The sequence below is a fragment of the Notolabrus celidotus genome, chromosome 2, assembly GCF_009762535.1.
Source record: "Notolabrus celidotus isolate fNotCel1 chromosome 2, fNotCel1.pri, whole genome shotgun sequence".
NCBI lineage: Eukaryota > Metazoa > Chordata > Actinopteri > Labriformes > Labridae > Notolabrus > Notolabrus celidotus.
The window spans coordinates 16,523,670-16,542,967 of record NC_048273.1 but is presented as its reverse complement, the minus strand read 5'-3'; the positions used below and the strand labels follow the sequence as shown (position 1 = coordinate 16,542,967).

General features: G+C 41.6%; 1 protein-coding gene across 1 annotated transcript; it reads left to right on the top strand.

Annotated features, from left to right (window-relative positions):
- Window positions 1–3,201: 3,201 nt before the first annotated feature.
- LOC117832550 (ankyrin repeat domain-containing protein 24-like) lies at window positions 3,202–19,114 on the top strand. The gene is given in 27 exon segments (XM_034711734.1): window positions 3,202–3,591; window positions 4,245–4,313; window positions 6,171–6,301; window positions 6,518–6,606; window positions 6,712–6,735; window positions 6,738–6,775; window positions 6,885–6,942; window positions 7,179–7,249; window positions 7,358–7,464; window positions 8,383–8,555; window positions 9,201–9,223; window positions 9,472–9,564; window positions 10,026–10,142; window positions 10,245–10,364; window positions 10,541–10,670; window positions 10,822–11,000; window positions 11,729–11,892; window positions 14,094–14,410; window positions 14,413–14,679; window positions 14,682–14,879; window positions 14,984–15,300; window positions 15,445–15,678; window positions 16,535–16,711; window positions 16,797–16,824; window positions 16,827–16,959; window positions 17,096–17,168; window positions 18,662–19,114. Coding segments are annotated over 26 exon segments (3,366 nt in total). The 5' UTR covers window positions 3,202–3,591; window positions 4,245–4,277; the 3' UTR covers window positions 18,731–19,114.
- Window positions 19,115–19,298: the final 184 nt, after the last annotated feature.

Below are 19,298 nucleotides of genomic sequence, written 5' to 3'. Positions count from 1 at the left end.
GGTTTTTATTTGAATTATGTTGTAACTTTAGGTTTCTATAACTACAAAAGCCTGAAGGTTAACAAATCTGTAACTGCTTTTCTATAAATAGGGCTTGTTGAAAGAGAAGACTCCCAGCATCCTTCAAGTTTAGATGAGGTGTAGACACACAAAAAAAGCAGTTAAGCCTGTCCACTCTGATGAAAAACAACATATCGTTGAGTGTTTGTTTCATCCCTCACTCTGAATGAGTTTCATCCTCTCACAGATGTCCCATTATCCTGGGTCCAAGCTTTAATTGGATTGTGTGCTACAGTGGGTAAGCCATCTAAGTCTGTTAAAAGACCGTAAACGCTTCTTTCTTTACGACACTCATGAGCTCACTTTCTCCCAGGGGCGGGAGCCTGGATGAGGTCATTGAGCTTGAATCCACCCCCACTGCTATCACCACTGCCATCAACATCTTCCTGTCAAGACCTTCACATCCCTCTGCATGATCGTCTTGTCCGTGTGCTCAAGTGTTCCCTGAGTACTGGATTCAAATTCACTCGTATCTATTTAAAATAGAAGTCTTACAGTGTTGGGGAGAGCTGAAGTCCTAGAGGGTGTGTTACTGAAGACAGGTCCCTGCAGTCCAGTTTGTATCTGTTTTAGTGATGAAGAAGTAGGAACTTGAGGACAGGATCAATTTCTCAACATTAGTGAGAGCCAAGGGCCTGTCAAATTTGTTTTACAGCAGAAAAAAGAAGTCCTCCATGGTTCCTGTTTTATGTCTCACTTCTGCTGCACAGCTGTCCTCCCAAAAGGTTGGTTTTTTTAAACGCTGACAGAACAAGATCCTGAGAACACCTTAATCCTGTGGGAACGAGATCCGTATGTTGTGAGGATAGGTTTTTATCATGTGGGAGAGTGATCAATAGCTGTGTGAAGGGCCGTGTCTTCTGGAGATCAGCTTACTTAGATCTTGTTGGCACAACACAGTATAGAAGAAGTGAACGTTTGCAAGTAGAAATGCTGCTCCTGTATGAGAATATGTTCTTCCAACAAGTTAAAATGACAGAAAAGTAATTCCTTCTCTCATATGATTGAAAGACTCTCTTTTGGTTCATCTAGGCTTCTGTAGCCATCCTTACCAACATTTTCCTCTCTTTGAATCATTTCTCTTGTATTATCTTTCAATACTTCAGAAACATTCCCCTTATCCTTCCTCCTCTGAGGTGTACACCTTCTTTTTTCATCTGCACAATCCCTCCAGTCTAAACGCCACTTTTAACCCTCCAATCCAGAAACATACCAAGCATACATTTTAAATCAGTTTCCATCTAGGCCAAGGTGAGCGCAAGAGCTGTGGGAAATTAAACTGAACAAGAGGTGGAAAACCAGAGACACGCACACGCACACGCACACATGCACACCACACACACACACCACACACACACACACCACACACACACACTCAGCGAGATGAGGACACATGGAGAGCACAGAGAAAGAGCAGAAATGGAAAATCCGGACACATCCCAGTGAGTGAAAATCTCAGTCAGAAACGAGTCATTGTGTTTTTGCATTGAATAAACACTGCTGCATAGGAGTCAAAGATTTAATTGAATCACACAGACACAACAAGGCGCGGTGGAACATTTCAAAATTAATAAGACTCCCTCATTATGAAGTGCTAAATATGGATGTGACATTCCCTCTGAACTTCAGCTCTCAGTTGTTGCTCTTTTCATCCTGCTGAATGGCATCATTTCTGAATCTAAACAATTCACAAACATGCTGCAGAGCATCTGTGGCTGAAGGCAGTCATGAGCAGCTTGACACACATTATCGACTCTGTTTCAGAATCGTGCATGTTACTTCAAACTGTGATAATCAGCGGTTTCAGACGAATTTTGGGATGGAAGATGCGCCACAGACTTGTAGCCTACTGGTTCTGTATTTCCCTTTGCCTTGTATTTACTGCCCTCATTTGGTGGTTTGTGTGTACTGCACGTAATCCAGTCAGAAAAGTCAACAGAGGCAGGTCTCATTTAACTTTAAATTAGAGAAAATGTTGAATGGACCATATCGTTCATGGCCAAAAATCTGGGTAATGTAGTTATAACATAGGCCTATATGAAACAAACAAAGGCCAAATGCCAGCGCCTTCTAAAATCTTTCACTTAGTTCAAAGCTCAGTGGAACTCAAATTTATTGAGTATAGGGTTGCAAAATTCCGGGAATTTTCAAAGTTGGAAACTTTCCATGATAATTAACGTGAATTTATGGGAATAAACGGGAGTAAACCAGGAATTTACTAAATTGAAGGTGGGCTCTTAATAGAATCAGAATCAGAATCAGCTTTATTGGCCAGGTATGCTTGAACACACAAGGAATTTGACTTCAGTAAACTGTGCTCTCTTTGTACAAGGCATAAGAATAAGACCTACAAATAAAAATAATAACAATAACATCAGCTATAAATACAAAGAACAACAAATAGGCATGACTAATATGTACAGGCTAAAATAATATGATAATAGGGAACTTAAATATAGTTGGGGGAAATATATTTTAGCATAATCCTGACTAAAACAGATTTCATGCAAGTACAGTTGAATATCTATACTATTCCTCAATCACATGCACATAGCACACTGCTTACTGCAGGGCTATTGACCCCACGCCCCCTACATGCACTGTGCTTTCCTCCATCACATGCACAGATGATTTCTAGAATCCTGGACCACAATTTTGAGCTCAGAGCACAAGACTATTGAAGCCACACATCTGAGCCTGTGGACTACACAAACTGAGTTTTTGATGATATTATGTGGTAATATATTAACAAATTTGATGTTTGTACTAATGTTTACCTTACAATTATCAAATGTAATTGTATTATTTTGGATGGATGTCTGCTTGTAACAAAACAAATATTTAAGCTTGGATATGATACCTTTCCATTAAATTACCCTCATTTCCCAGTGAATTCCGATAATTCCTATGGAAAGTTTACAATTTGGAATATTTCCAAAATTCCCCAGCTTAACTTCCCATGGAAATTTACAGGAAACTTTCCGGAAATTCACCGGAAATGTTCCACCCCTTGAAACCCTATTGAGTAATATAACAATGTTGTCCCTACATTTGATTCTTTTTCACTCACCTCACACTGTCACTGTAGTCCGAAAGTACGGACTTCCGGGTCCAGCTTTTCCGGTGTTTCCATTGGTTGAACTCTACTTTATTTTTCAGTGATTGGCCAGGTAAAAATGTCCAAAACAAGGAACTTTACCCTAACCCCCTGTGTCAAACTGTTAGCTTGAGGCATTGCTAAAACGAAGCACACCGACAGGACAACCAGCTGTAGGTAAATGAATGTTTCTCTTTCTGTTGACTTGTCTGTCGAGCACAAAATTACAGCTTCACGTCTCGGCACGAGCTTTTATCATCAATCATCTCCAATCAAATGCTGATCCGGCGTTTTGCGCATTGCTGATTGGTTGATTTACGGGGAGGGCGGGCGCATTCCTGTTATGTGCGATGCAGCAGTGACTTCAGTATTTGACTGTGAGTAGCTAATGGGACAGACGAGACACTCACCTGATACAGGACTGTCCCCCACAGGTAGGCTGCATGTTTCAACAGCTCACTTTATAGCAGTATACTTGCATTAGACTTGCCAGCATGTTGTTAATATATTTAATATATTTATATATTATGTTATATATTATGTTTTTAAAAGTAAACTTAAGAATTACCTTTGTAATCTAGCTTTTAATTTGGATTAATTTATTTTTAGCCCTGTACTGCATTATTATTATTTTTACTATTTTTATTATTATTTTAATCATTTATTTAATTTAATTATTTATTTATCCATTTATTTCTTGTATTCTTCTGATCTTGTTAACGCTACCTTATTTTTTTAACTTTTCTTTCCACTCTTACTTATTTTATTAATTTTACTGTGTTGATTTTATTTTATTTTAAGTATTTTATTTATAATGCTTCCTTTTATAATTTTACCATTGCTGTTGTTTTCTGTCTCTCTGTTATTCTGTGAAGCACTGTGGGCTGCATGTTTTTATGTATGAAAGGTGCTATATAAATAAAGTTGAGTTGAGTTGTGTTGAGTTAAAAAAAATGTTACAACCACATGTTGACATGTAGCAGGGACTTCTGTTGATGATGATTGAGACAAGGGTTATTAAATGAAAAGCCTAATTGAGACAAAACAAGCTTTAACTTTTACCTACCTCCTTTTTTTTTTTTTGCAGTGTTCATCTTTAAACAGAAGATTTCAAACCATTATGAAGAGTTTGAAGGCAAAGTTTAAAAAGACTGAGGTAAGAGCCACCTGTTTTAGGACATGTGGAGCTTTACAGCTTTGTATACTGAAAAGTTGTTAACCTGTTTGCCATCTGTAGCCAACAAGCTCTTTAGATATATACGTTATTTCGCTGTGTATTGGCCTGATATTATAGCTGCTCTACATGAAGTAGTCATTTATTAAGATCACAGGTTGGATCCCATTTTTTGTATATGGGGGGCACTTGGTTTCATTTTCACTGAGCAGCAGGAGAGCAGGGCTGTCTCCAGACTGTTGCTATAACCAGTGATCTCAGGTAGCCTTCAATTATTCACAGGTGCCACACACACATACACACACATGCATGAGCAGTGAAAGATTCCTCACTTTCCTGCTGTCGCCTCTGTGAAACCTAATGTAACTCGTTAGGACTTTTTAATGTGGGAGCTATAGGCTTGTCTTCCAGTCGACACCTCTTCCTGCTTCATGTTGCTAATTCCTTGTTACATGCAAACAGAAAAGTAGCAGCTGTTTGCTTGAGATTGTTATATGAGAATTCAGATCCTGATGATGCCCTCAAGCATCATTAAAACCTTTACCTTATAGAGGAATCTATCTCCTTGTTACTGCTTAGCCACCAGAACATTTCTGACAAGTCTAAAGCTGACAAGATGCATCATGTAAAAGCTGCTCAGGGAGGTCTGTCATTTGTTACAATCAAACTATCCATCTGTCAACCTGACAGATATGATTTCTTGAAGTCTTATGTACACACACAAAGGTTTCCCATGTATAAGAGACACATTGCACCCCATTGCCTTACAGCATTTTTAGCGTGTTTGTTTGTCTCATAGTATCCCCTCCTCCCTGTAAATAACAATCCAAACCTTCCGAACAGAGCCAGCTCGGTTTCTCTCCTTTTGCTGAGTCCTCACATCACACAGGCCCTGCTCTGTAACTGCAGAGAAACAGAACTACGGTACAGAATGACGCTGCCAGTGGGATACTGTACAGGACCTGACCAAAAAAATGTTAATAATGGAGAGAAGGAGGAAGCCTGCCCCAGAGAAGAAGAAATTAATAGGTTAGAGAAAAGAGGACATTGAGGGGAGGACGGAGGTGGCTGCATGTGTGTGTGAGGTGCAGGGTGCTGAAGATTGGCCGTGTCCCTGTGCCGTGTCTGTGCTAGCTGCCGAAGCAGGATGACAGGATCATGTTTGGGATGCGGAGAGGGAGCAGTGCACTCGAAGATGTTGTGAGGAGAGCAAATAGCAGTAACACTTTTGTTATGCCTGAGTTTTAAGTGGGTCGATATTCAGTTCATCAGAGGATTAAAAATCACTGCTATGTTGATCACTGAGACGCAGTTATGACCTCTAAAGGGTATGTCGGAGAAACTTATGGGTAGCAGAGTTCTCTGCAGTAACTAGTGTGCATGTGTGTATTTGAGATTGAGCCAGGATACAGTGTGAATTGTCAGTCAGGACACACAGTGGTGTCTCAAAGCTCTCTAGCCGTATTTAGTTAAGTGTTGATGCCCTGCTAGCTGGTATGGATCCTCAGCAGCCTGTTTTTAGCCTGATGAAGCGACTCTGTCCTTGCTTCAGTCTGCTGCCGCTGCCAGTAGGTATCTTCTCTCTTTGAATGTTATTATAGAATAATGAAAGGAGGTTGATTAGTTTTATTTGTTTCTTATCAAATGGATTTATGTCTTATAAATACTTTATTATAACTTGTAAAACTGTTCTAAAGCAGCAAAAAAAACACCACATCTTATATATCACTATGCTGCATATTCATCTGTTCTTTTTTCTTGCATGAAAAATGCATTTGGTATCATTTTCCCACGGGTCGGTTCAGGGTGCTGACCTGTCCTCTGCCTTGCCCCCCTCAGAGTCAGGACTGGAATAAGAGTGATGAGAGGCTCCTGCAGGCTGTGGAGCAGAATGAGCCTGACAAAGTTATGGCTCTCCTCATCAAAAAAGGTCTCTGTCCTACTAAACTGGATGCTGAGGGCAAGTCAGCGTGAGTTCGACACATTATTTACTCATTTTTCAGTCACTGAGTGTTGATTATTGTGAAAAAAGCTATTTCTTGTAGAACAAGCAAAACTTTTTATGGCACTTAAACTGAGTTGCAGTTGGAGTTTGAAGTTTCGGGAATTTCACTTTAAACAGAAACCATTTCCCATTTCTCACCTGTAATCACTCATGATGTGTGTTGTCCTTCAACGTCTGGCAGGTTCCACCTTTGTGCATCCCGAGGCCGGCTAGACTGTCTGGAGGTCATCATCGCTCAAGGAGCAGATGTGAACGTCACTGATGGTGCTGGTAGGGTATTTTATCACCCAATCAAAAGTTTTTATCTCACCACCCAAGGCTGTTGACTCGTGTGTTATGGACTGTTCATGAATGTCTGTCTATACCTGCTTCAAGGCTTCAGCGCTCTGCACCTCGCAGCCAAAACAGCCAATCAGAGTGTTTGAAGAGACTCTTACAGGTGAAAAACTAAACCACAGCATACTCAGATTTCTAACAGCCTTTGCTTTGCATTGCTTTTAGCACAATTGATTTTTCTGTTGCTGTGATACCTCTATTTTCACTGACAGGAAGGATTAACAGTGGATTGCACTGATAGCATTGGTAGGACAGCGCTTCATCATGCAGGTAACAGTGACAAACTGCAATACAACACTAGTTGGTAACATGACAGTAAAACGGCATGCAAATATATCCCATTCAACTTTTTTGAGGTATCAAAAATGAGTCAGTGTCAAAGAAAACTTTACTAAAAAGCTGAACTTATATTAATCCTTTATCTATCATTTAAATTGTAATGGTTTGTGTTCATGTTCTGTATGTTGTTACCTGATGGAAACCATTGTTTTGTTTCTTCCATGCAGCAGTCAGTGGCTGCTTATCTTGCACTGAGACCCTGTGGGACTTTAAAGCTAGTCTGGATGTCCAGGATGAGGCAAGCTAAAGAGTTTATTTGCATTATTTTAAGCTTTATTTCACTGACTTTTAATTTGCTATAACCGTGGTCTGGATTTTGTGATAATCACCTGTGTCTCTCTGTCAGGACGGGGCCACTCCTCTGATCCTTGCAGCACAGATGAGCAGAGTGGAGCTTTGTGCTTTTCTGCTGGGCCGAGGCGCCGATGCAAACATTCAAGACAACCAGGAAAGGTAAAGGACTGTTAATGCTAACCTCCCAGACAGATTCTCTCCTCCTCTGTGTGGCAGTCAGGGTTTGTGGAGACAGTGGGGCCACTGCTGTGTCCCCAAATTATCTCAGTGCCTGCTCTCTTGTAGTTGTGGCAGAAGCTTTGACGGACAAAATGACAGTGTTTGACAGTGGGGGCTTGCTGAGCCCAACCGGGGCACTAAAACAGCTCCTTTAGCTTCACTATAGAACCAAACACCACATGAGGACAATTCTCACAGAATTTGGGTTGTCTGGGTAAGGACAGAGTAAGGATTCCTGTTGAATGCCTCTTGTCTATGGGGTGGGTTTGGAAGGATGCAGGTTGGGACCTCCTGCAGGGGCCAACGTCTTTCATTTCTGACTCAGATATCTCTCTGTAATGGATGATTAGAGAGTTATCCCTTTGTAAACAGAGTAAAAGATCGATATAAGGGTTTCTCATAATAATAATAATAATAATAATAATAATAATAATAATAATAATAATAATAATACATTTTATTTATATAGCGCTTTTCAAAAACTCAAAGGCAATTCACAAATAACACACATTAAAAGACAGAATAAAAGAAACAAAAATAGAAACACAGTGGATATAAAACATTAACAGTTAAAAGCAGTTCTGAAGAGGTGAGTTTTCAGCTGGGATTTGAAAGTTTGTAGGTCAGTGGAGTTGCGTGTCTGTTTGGGTGGAGAGTTCCAGAGGGCAGGAGCAGCAATGGAGTACGCCCTGTCGCCCCAGGCTCAGGTTTAATACGATTCTTAAGGGCCTTATGATTCATTAAATTGTGCTGCAGTTCACCGTGCAAAATAACCTAAATGTTGTAGTCAGGATTATTTTATTACAGTTCAAAATGTTGTAGGTTGAAAGTCTAAAGTTCTTGTTTTGTTAATTGCAGGTCTGCATTGATGCTGGCGTGTGAGAGCGACAGTATGGAGACCGTAGAAGCTCTACTGAGAGGTGGAGCCAACACACAGCTTGCAGACGCTCTTGGACATAAGGCCATGGACTATAGCATAACTACAGGCAACCAAAGCATCATTCATATGTTGGAGAATGGAGTCCCTCCAGGTAAGAACAAGGCCTGTTGTCTATTTTTTTTCCGAAGAGGTAGTCACGGTTAAAGCTGTCACATTTTTTTCAACCTGAGTGTGCAAACCTTTGAGTAACTGCCTTGCTCTATTATTGTATTATTATTTATCAAGCAATATTAGGTTTGTGAAAACAAGTGGAGTTAAAGTCCAATGATAGTAAATGGCATCACTATTCAGCAAATGTGGCTGCAGAGTCTTACAGATTGTCAGCCTCTGCGTAAGGCTTTCGTGTGTCTGTGCTGCTCTGGATCCTGGTGGTGTCTCTGCTCCCCCAGGAAGCTACTGTAATAGAAGGAAGTGGATCAGGAGGACAGCTGGGTGTGATTCTAAAGGGGGTTTCAGAAAAAGAGAGAAAGGCCTGTTCCACTTTTATCTCCCAACAAAGACACCGCTGATATACGGAAAACAGATGTGGTTGTAAAAAAAAAAGAGGTGAAGGAAAAAAACTCAGTGTGCACATGATGTCTGACCGCCTTCATTTATTCTATGATTGGAGGTTAGGTGCATTAATCACACTGATATGACCTACATGTTAGGAAAGTGGCACAAAGTGAGTGTATATAGTTGCATTGGTTAAGAGTTTTAAGTGTACTGCTCTGTCTCTTCCTCTCTGCATACGTAGCTGCTGAGGGCGCAGCCGAAGAGGTAATGTTGCATAGCTGTGTGATGGATCACTCCCTACATCAAATGAGATCATGGCCTTCTTTTTTGCCGATCATATTGTGCATGTTTTCCAATATGAGGTCATTGTTTTTGTGGTCTGCTCTCTTTTCATTGGCTTGTGTTCCCTTTTGTTGCTGACCATGTCTTATCTGAGTTCCCTCTGTTTTCCCATTTTTTTAAGTTGAGCTTGACCTCTGCTTGTCTGTGATCACCCTTCCACTCCCATGCAGCCTCCCCAAATCCCCTCAGGTGCCTCATCAGTGCAAGGGGGAACAACCCCCCGCAAAAGGAAAGCTCCTCCACCGCCCCGCTCTCCTCTGCAGGTACTGTGAGAAGCAACCTCTCAGTGGATGTACCCTCACAGCCTTATTAGTGTAAATGAAGACTGTATTGACCTATATTACTGGTCCCCTGCCTTCAGGTGGAAAGCAGTGTCTACTACCAACACCCCTAATGGCTTACAGTATCTTTCAATTGTGAACTATGGAATGATATGATTCCCCCTGACCAAATTTATCAGTTGACATCGTTTTAGTAGAAGTAGAATTTTTCAGGACAAACAAAAATATTGGTCTCAAATTAATATTGCCTCTCTCACTTTAAAAACAGTTGGCCAATATTGTATAATGTGACAAGAAACAAGGTATAAATGTGTCCGTATTGATGCTAATTTAATAAGAACCCCTTAATAGATATGTAGTACAGGATTGCCGCTCAGGGGTTAATCACAAAAAAACTTGTCTTTAATAACTTGGTGTATTTTATTCTGCCTTCAATCCCAAAGATCCCAACTTTGCCTCCCACTCCACGGCCAAGGAGTCCTGCTCCATCTGCCCAGTCCCCTGAGCCCCTGTCTCAGTCCCCTTCTCCACAGCCTCCAGAAACACAGCAGCCAGCCCAGGTTAGCACTGTACATTTCTCCTCGGTTATACTTGCTTTTTTTTTTTTATCCCTTCAAATCACGTGAAATTCAGATATCACATATTTAATGCTTCTGTGTTAGCCAGAGGATGAGGAGGTGTTTGAGGAAATCAGGCGGCTGCGTCTGGAGAGAGGCCGTCTGCTCCAGAAGATCAAAGCGCTGGAGCAGCAGCAACAGAGTGCCATCTCTGCCTTAGAGGAGGTACTGCACTGCGAGCAGTTCAAAAAATCCCTTTTTACTCATATCTTGTATGTATGTTTCATGATGTAATGTAAGCCTACACCAGAGCTCGGATTGTACCAGAGACAACTCCTACTAGTGAAGACTGAATGTTGCTTGTAGTAACCACCATTGTTACACATGTATGTGCTCTGTAGTTGTCTCAACTCAAGGAGCGTCTAGCAGAGGCAGAGGCAGACAGAGACAAGCTCATTGAAGAGCTGAAGGGAGGCCATGGCATTGGGGCAAGCGACTCTGAAGACATGGATGAAATGTTGGACTTCCCAGGTATGCTATCTATTTGAGCATGCACTCTTTGCACGACAAAAAGGATGTGTGTACTTCTATACTTCTGTGTGTGTGCCTTACTGTTTGTCAGCCCCATCAGGAAGAACACAGATTTATTTAAGTTGTGCTTGCTCTTTGACATTCCCTCTAGAGAAGCTGCTCTCCAAGCGCTCCAGAGCCTCTCCTTCCCCTGATGAGGCCACTTGTGAAGCGGACACTGACTCAGCCCAGCCCCGCCTTTCCTCTGCAGACCCAGGAACTGTTGCTGAGCTGCGCAAACAAATAGAGGAACTTGCCTCACAAAACTCTGAACTGGTTCTCAAAGTGCAGGTTAGGTCAGGAAGAGTGCACATTCCAAGAAACAGACCAAATGTATACACACTAAATACGCTCACACAAAAAATATATATTCTGTATATTTGACATTGTCATCACAATTTTTAGCCCCCCCTTTTATCTTCTGCATACGCACACATACACGCACACTTCTAAGGTAGTGAAGTGAATAATAAATGTTTCACCGCCAGGAGATGAAGACACTGGTTCAGGGGTGGCTAAACGTCACTGACTCAAGTATTAGTCATGACCACTTAAACTTTATGACTCAGGTACACTAATGCATTAAGGTAGTGTTCATAAAAGTATAAATAGAACAGAGCAGCATCAGATGCCGACATGGGGGCATGTACTTCACTAACTGGGTCATGCTACATGGAGCACTGAGGGGTTATGTTTTTTTCCTTGAAATATTCAGCTCTGGTGTTTTTCATTCATCACTGTATGAATGGCCTTCAGTTTAGACCTGCTGTTTGGGAAAGAGCCAGACAGGAATGTAGGTCTTATATGAGAGCAAAGAGAAATTGGGTCTGTGAAGGAAGGTCAGACGTAAAATAGAGCTAAAAACTTCTGAGATTTATATGACCAGATTCCATAACTCATATTGACTCGAGGTTACTATTTACAGATCATGTGACAAGGGTGGTGTGAAATTGCAATGAACTAATCATTTATAAATGAAACTCTTCATCAAAAATTGTGCTCCTTTGTGTTGCGTACAGATGCTAGAGATGTTTGAGAAGGATGACACAGACATGCAGACCTCCAGCTCGGACTCTGTGCCCCTCATCCAGTACGAGACCCTGAGGAAAGAGTTTGAAGCTGTCCAGGAGCGCCTCTCTCAGGCCCGGGCTTCAGAAGAAGCATCCAGTGTGGCTGAGGAGTGGTAAGAACATTGGCTCATACATTTAGGCACATTTATGAGCAGTAGACTGAGATAGCCAGTACAGGTCACATTCACTTGAACTCTGCTGTGTTGGACCAGTTCTTTAATCTGAGATGTGCACACCTTTGCTAATACCAGTTGTAAAGTCTCAGCAGTATCTGCTCAGGGCCTCCGTCAGGGCCATTTTTAAAAGTGCTGAGCGTTTATGTTTTTCCTGCTGTGCACAGAAGGCTTTAGCAGGGAATGTGTATCCATGACATAATAGATTTTGGGGAGTGTTGACCTCATTTAGATTATACTTTTGCTTTCTTACATTTTGCTTACCTTTTATAATGAAGTGTTAAAAATAGTATTGTAATGAACTGTTAGAATGATCTGTTGGTCGATTACTTGTCAGCAAGCTACTGAACATAATTTAGGAGTTACAATTTAAAAAAGTAATTGAATTACTTAATAAGTCAATGCATTTGACAAGTTTCAATCATATTATGGTAATTCGTTCCTAAAGCAGTAAACTCAGCTGATGATATGGGAAGCGTATCTTTAACAACATACCTTGCAATCAGTCTAATTAGTCCTTCATGGCTCACAGATTGTGGAGCAGGCGGTGATTTAAAATCCAGCCTTGACTGTTTGGATGGAGTGGCTCCTTCTTGGTCTGCTGAGCTCACATAAGCTGCACCTGGTGTTTGCAGTGCCGGGCTCTCTGGCAGCTCGTTTTGTAGAAACATGTTGTTTGGTTAGATGCTTCTTCAGATTAGAACTTCTAGTCTTGGTGGTGGACGGTGTTTTCATTCCTGCACATAGACTACAACTCATCAATATATTCTTGTCTTCTACCTCTGGAAGGGAAAAATAATGCTGGTATTTACAATCAGAAATGGTATGCCTGAATGATCATCAGCCAATGTGTGTGTTCACTGTGCACAGTATTCTTTCCCTTAGGATGCTGCTGCTGCTTTGCAGAGCTGGGCGTAACCTTGTCTGAAGAGTCCAGTGACTGATCTTATGTAGTTTTCTGCTATTTGACATTAGTAATAGATAGATAGATAGATAGATAGATATATAGATAGATAGATAGATAGATAGATAGATAGATAGATAGATAGATAGATAGATAGATAGATAGATAGATAGATAGATAGATAGATAGATAGATAGATAGATAGATAGATAGATAGATAGATAGATAGATAGATTATATTAATAAGATTTATTTTTCCTTAATAAGGAGATTTGTTTTCACCGTCTGTACAAGAATACATGTATAAAACACAAATAAACAATTAACATCCACCCAGCCTCACAACAATGGTGCACATCATCCCACATATATACACACCGGACACATATAAACACACCGGACTCATTACATGGGCATTTTATTTAGCAGTGCTATGGCAAACGGGACAAAGCTTCTTCCAAACCGGGCTCGCCTACAGTATGTATCTGCGACCAGATGGGAGTAGTGTGAAGACTGAGTAGAGGGGGTGTTGGGGGTCCAGTGTTATAGTGCATGCTCTGCGTTTGATGGCTCTGTTGTTGAGGTCAGGCAGGTTGGGTGTTTGGAGGTGGGTGATTTTGGTGGCAGTGTTTGTGGTGCGTGTGAGTTGGTTTTGGTTGGAGACAGTTAGCATGTTGTAGTAGCAGAGGGAACAGTAGAGGAGAATGGGTTGGATGATACTCTCTATAAACTCTCATTTTAATGGCAATATTAAATTTGAAAAGTATTTAGAGACATCACTAGTTTCTGCATACAGTAGTGGAGTTACAGTCGCATTACATTAGCAAGTTACTGTACTTATTGACATCTCAATCAATACTGGTTGTCAGCGGTTAAAGAAAAAGTGCAAACATTGATCTTTTTTTTGTATTCCCAAAGCAAGCATTTGATACATTTCTCCATCTTATATATTGGTAATAAAGTACCTTCAAGTTTTTGAACTATTAGTTGACTTCACCATGTGTTAAAAAAACTGTGGTGGACATTTAGTAGTCTTTTCTTACACTTGATAGACTACATTTTCATTGGTTAACCCATTGTTTTTTCGTAATTATGGTCATTAGTAGAAATGACCCCTACGAGTGTCATGGTGGGATTTTAACATGTGTTTTGTTCCCTTTTCTTTGATGTGAGAATTGTATTACTTATTAGTTTGTGCTTGAAAGATAACCTTTGTGATGTTGGTCTCGTTCTGCAGTGTTGATGCAAAGTCTCAGGGAGCTGGTGCAGATGCAGAGAGTACGGAAGCTCTAAAGGAGAAGCTTCGTGGACTGACGGAGCAGTTTGCCTCCTCCCAGTCCGAGTTGGAGGAGCTGAAGGAGCAGATGCGCCTTGGGGTGCTTTCTGTGGAGTGTGGTGAGGGGGATAGTGGAACAGCAGGTGGTGGGACTGAAGGGGCCGCATTGGAGAGACCTAGCCAAGAAGCACAGCAGCTGAGAGCGAGGGTGACCGAGCTGGAGGAGGAGCTAGCTAATAGACAGGGCGAGGCAGCAGGCCAGAGCAGCCAGGACAGTGACAAATCAAACAGCTGACAGAGAAAGTAAAGGAACTCAAGGCTGCTCTGGTCCAGAGAGAGTCCACAAAACAAAAAGAGGAGAAAGACAAAGACGAAGAAGAGAATGAATCAGTGAAGCTCCTTAGGGCAAAAGTGGTCAACCTGGAGGCAAACCTGGCGGAGAGCAGGACAACAGGGAAAGAGGGAGGAGCAGCAGGAGAAGGAGACCAGGTCCGCCGTCTGCAGGAGCGACTGGGAGAGCTTGAGGGCCAGCTGAGAAAGAGTGTGCCCGCTCCGAGCTGGAGGAAGTGCAGGTGGCTCTTGGGCTCCAGTGCGAGCAGCTGGCCAGGGAGCGGGCAGACGTGGCTAGAAGACTTAACAATGCCCTCCTGGATCTAGAGAGACTCAGGCCTCCTCCACCTGGAGTTGAAGAAGAGGAGGATGAAGAGGAAGAGCATTCAGAGAGTTCAGAGCCCTCAGTCATAACAGGTGTGCAGTGTTTTGTATTCTACTTTGAGAAAGCTTATGGGTGCAACAGATGGTGCAAAAAAATGTGTGTCTTCTTGTGACTAATCATGTCTCCATCCAATCAGATCACTCCAGACGCTCCCTGGCAGCAGTGAGAGAAGAACTAGAGGTGGCGAGGCAGGAGGCAGCCCAGGCCCTGGACTGTCTGTGTGCTGAGCGCGAGGGCCGGGCACAAGACGCTCTGCAGCTGAAAGATGCAGTGCCTCTGTCAAAGCATAGGGAGGCGCTGTCCGCAGTGTCAGAACAGTTGGCTCAAACTCTGCAGGAGCTTCAGGAGGAGAAGACCCAGCGTGATCAGGCTGAGGAGCAGGCTACAGGATTAGAGAGCCAACTGCAGACCATGCAGGATGCTGTATCGAAAGAGGAACACGAGAAAGTCAAGGTCACAAAGGGAGTTTTCAGACATATTATATGATGGACCTCATACCTAGCCAAGAGTTAAAACATTGATTATAAAACAATACATGCATCGCATAAGTGTTTTTCAGTGTGTTTTGAAGTGATCCCTTTGCTTCCTGGCTTTCAGACAGAGCTCCAGCGCTCCCTGCAGGCCAGTGAAAGCAGTGCAGCAGCAGCTCAGGAGGCTCTGAGTGAGAAGGAGATGGAGCTGCGAGAGCTGAAGTCTCAGAAGGCTGCTGAACAGGGTCTGATCTCTAAGGAGGACCACGAAGCCCAACGGCTCTCATTGCAGGCGGAGATCAATGCCCTCACAGCCCGTTTTAACGACCTCACTCGCAAACATGAGAAGACCTGCACTGAGGTGTGTGTAAATGTGTGTGTGTGCTGTCTTTAGCCCTTCTTAAGCCATTTAAAACCACATTAGATTTCATCGTGTTTGACACAAAGTGAGCCGTGTTCCATGAAGGTCTCTTTCCTTCCTCTACATTATTTATGTGTGTATTACTTTCTCTTTTCAGTACCACCCTCTGTTTCATCAACCCTTTTATGTACTATATGAGCTTACTGGTGCAATAAGTTTAATTTGCATTTGTTTTAAAGGCTCCTGATGAGTCATTACCCCCTACCTGCAAAGCAGCATTCTGTTTAAAAAAAACAAGTCTGTGTAGATTGGGTAATTTTCTCTATAATTAGTGGCATGATATGTTAAAGTAACCTATTAGCTTCTTCATATTTAAGTACAGGGATTTTATCTCAAAAAGCACGAGCTAGTGTTTTCGTGCTGGAGAGGGAGGCAGTGCACACAAAAGCAAATGTAAATAGATCCACCCAAACTTTGATTTCTGTCTTATTTGCACCAGAGTGGGAGTTTGTAGATCAAGGGAGTGTGGAAGTTCCTGTGAGCAAAAACTCAAAAAGACAACAGTTTTGGGATACTTGTTTTAGGTTTAGAGCAATTAGGGTATGTTCATCCAAAGAACAAAGAAAAAGAGAAAGTATTGCATGAGTGAGAAGCCTCACTGGTTGACTTATTCTAGTTTATTATGGCAAGCATGTACATTTTTCTGCATGAACTTGAGTGAGTTATACTGCCCATATGGGTATCAATATGTTAATCTGTACTTACATTTAAGCGGGGCATGTGAACAGGAGTGGTAACCAAATATAGACGTCCCTGCTGTAGTGACAGGGTGCCACTGGTGATTTTACTGGTCTAGGTGTTCCAGGTGCAGAGGGAGGCCCTCTTTAACAAGAGTGAGCGGCAGGTTGCAGAGTCCCAGCTGGCCACTGTGCAGCAGCAACTTTCCGAGTTACAGGCCAAATCCAGCCACATCCAGGAGCTTCACAAAAGCATCCAGGAATCTCAGGGCTTGGTGAAGGAGAAGGATCGTAAGGTGAGAGTTTCAGAGAGAAAATTAACTTCTGCTTTTAACTACTTATGAGGCTGTCAAACTGATGTGTCTGTCTGTCTGTCTTCAGATAACAGAGCTGTCTAAGGAGGTGTTTCGACTAAGGAGGCCCTAGGAGCTCTGTCGCCTCCTCTGGGCATCACCTCCTCCTCCTCCTCCTCCTCACCCACTCATCATGGTAACCCTGGGCAGCAAGTGGCACTGCAGAACAGGATCGCCATACTCACATCAGCAGCTACAGGTGACACTGACAGTGGGGATGTTTGTGAGAAAATGATGACATACAAGTACTTCTAATGTTGCATGTATCACCAACATAATTCACATAAAACAAAATGTCAAATCATGACATGACATTAACATTTTCTTCTTGCAGGACTGGGAAAGGAAGCACAAACAAGTGGTGACTATATACCGTTCCCATTTACTGGCAGCTGTGCAGGTCAGTGAAATGCGCGTTGTGAAATATAACAAGCTAACTTTTTTAGTATTTCTCTGTTTTTTTTTGGTTAGATTTTGAGTCCTTGATAGTATTCCTGGCTGTTTTCTGGAACCCTTTTCAAGTCATAACATTTCCTAGATACAACTTGTCAGACTGCCTCTCACAGTCTGGTGTGTAAACTGCACAGACTGCTGGATTTGACTTTGTCCTCTTTGTTGTGCAGACAATAAAGGGTGGAAATGATCTGTCCATCCCTCTGCTAACCAGACAAAGTGGATGTAATTTCAGAAGAGGTGCAGGGGAAAGGGGGATCACTTTCATCATATTCCACAACTAATAGCTTTTTTTGTTATGCTGGTTGTAATGTGAGAGTTTTCAGGTGTCGACCTTTTGGAAAACTTTTGGAAATATAGTTGCTTTTTTTTTTTCAGACAATGACATTTTTTTTATTTCTGTTTCTTGCGCAATAGATATTTGGCTCTTATATGATCTTGACACCTGTATGTGTTTTGTGCTTGGACCTTCCAAGACTGTCTTTGATTAGGGCAAGGGTACTGTGAGGCTCTCTGGTGCGATTGATCTCTTTTTCTAGCACATCTGGCATTTATTAGTTTGCCAAAAAATGGTCCAAAGTTTGGGATCACTGTGTCACAATTATAAATAGTGACTGGTATACCAGTATTTCCTCTGCTCTTCATGTTTAGGATAGGATTATTTGTCTGACTGACACATTTTAAGTTGTCTGGTAGCAGCTTGTTTAGATCAGGGGTTCCCAAAGTGTGGGTCGGGACCCCCTGGGGGGAATTTTTTTTTTAAAGGTATCTAAAAATATGTATAGTTATTATTCATTAATTTATTTATCTTGTTTCCTTATGTCTATCTTCCTTTTTGTTTATACTTTTAGTTATGATTATTCCTTTATTATCATTATTATGTTTGTATTTTTTGTACTTAATTGTATTTTATTCTCTTTGTTGGTTTTGTATTACTTATATATAATTTGTTGACTTGTGGTGAACAAATAAATACTGAAAAAATGCAAAGTTATCTAAAAATAGTAAAGTTTACCCATTATAGTAAAAAATATCGACAAAAATAGTAGCTAAACTTGAAATAAAACCTTGAAAATAGAAATGTAATGAGTTTTCTGCCTTTCTATTTGTCAGATGACTCCTAAGTTTAGGATTATTAAACAGTTAATTATCAAAAGCATCAGTAGCAGCAAGTTCATTCATGAAGGCACAGGAAACACAGCCACATGCTCATATAGGTAGGGTCTTTGTCTGCAGACCAGCTAAATTAAGCACATTGAATCACTTCAAGGGGCAGGGGGGTCGCAAGTCTTTGGCACCTATATTTTGGGGGTCAGAGGCCGAAAAGTTTGGGAACCCCTGGTTTAGATTGTATATTAGTCCGACAGTGTCTAAGCATTAGGTTCTTGCTATTTGATCATTTAAACTTAATTTTTCTTATTTTTTTGTGTTGCCTTACAGGGTCGAATGGATGAGGAGGTGCAGGGCCTGCTACTCCAAATCCTGAGGATGTCACAACCTGGGCACTGACACTAAAACACCTGAAATCGCTTCTTCATATCCAGTCCCTGTACAGATCAATGTTCAGCAGCCTGCAGGATGAACATTATTGAGACATTTTCCAGAAAGCCAAATAACAAATGATCTGTAAGATGCAGCTGCATGTGTACAGTACAGTAACATAATTAACGGCCTTAAGGCTCGAGTGATAAACCAAACTGTGTAAAAGTTTAGGTGCCTTCATGGCTGGGTAAGTGAAACAACTGCAGCCTGTGAGTCAGGAGTGAGTGGTTGTGGTAGGATGTGATAGAAGTTGATATTTATAAGACAGAACTGATTGTGTGACTGATGAAGTCTATTGTTTTATCATATTGTCTTAATAAAAAGAAGAACAAATTGTTCTGTTGATCTTGATTGTTGTATTGAGCTTCATAAACTGGTTCTGTAGTTTGAACAAACTAGGTTTCACCAGCTTGACTCTCCCTCACTTCTATTTTTGGGGGGTGGAAATCTGAAGTCTTAATTTGGCTGCAGCACATGTGCATGAAAAGTCAGACAGCTGGGCCTGACTGTGGAGCTGCTACTGATATGAAGAAAC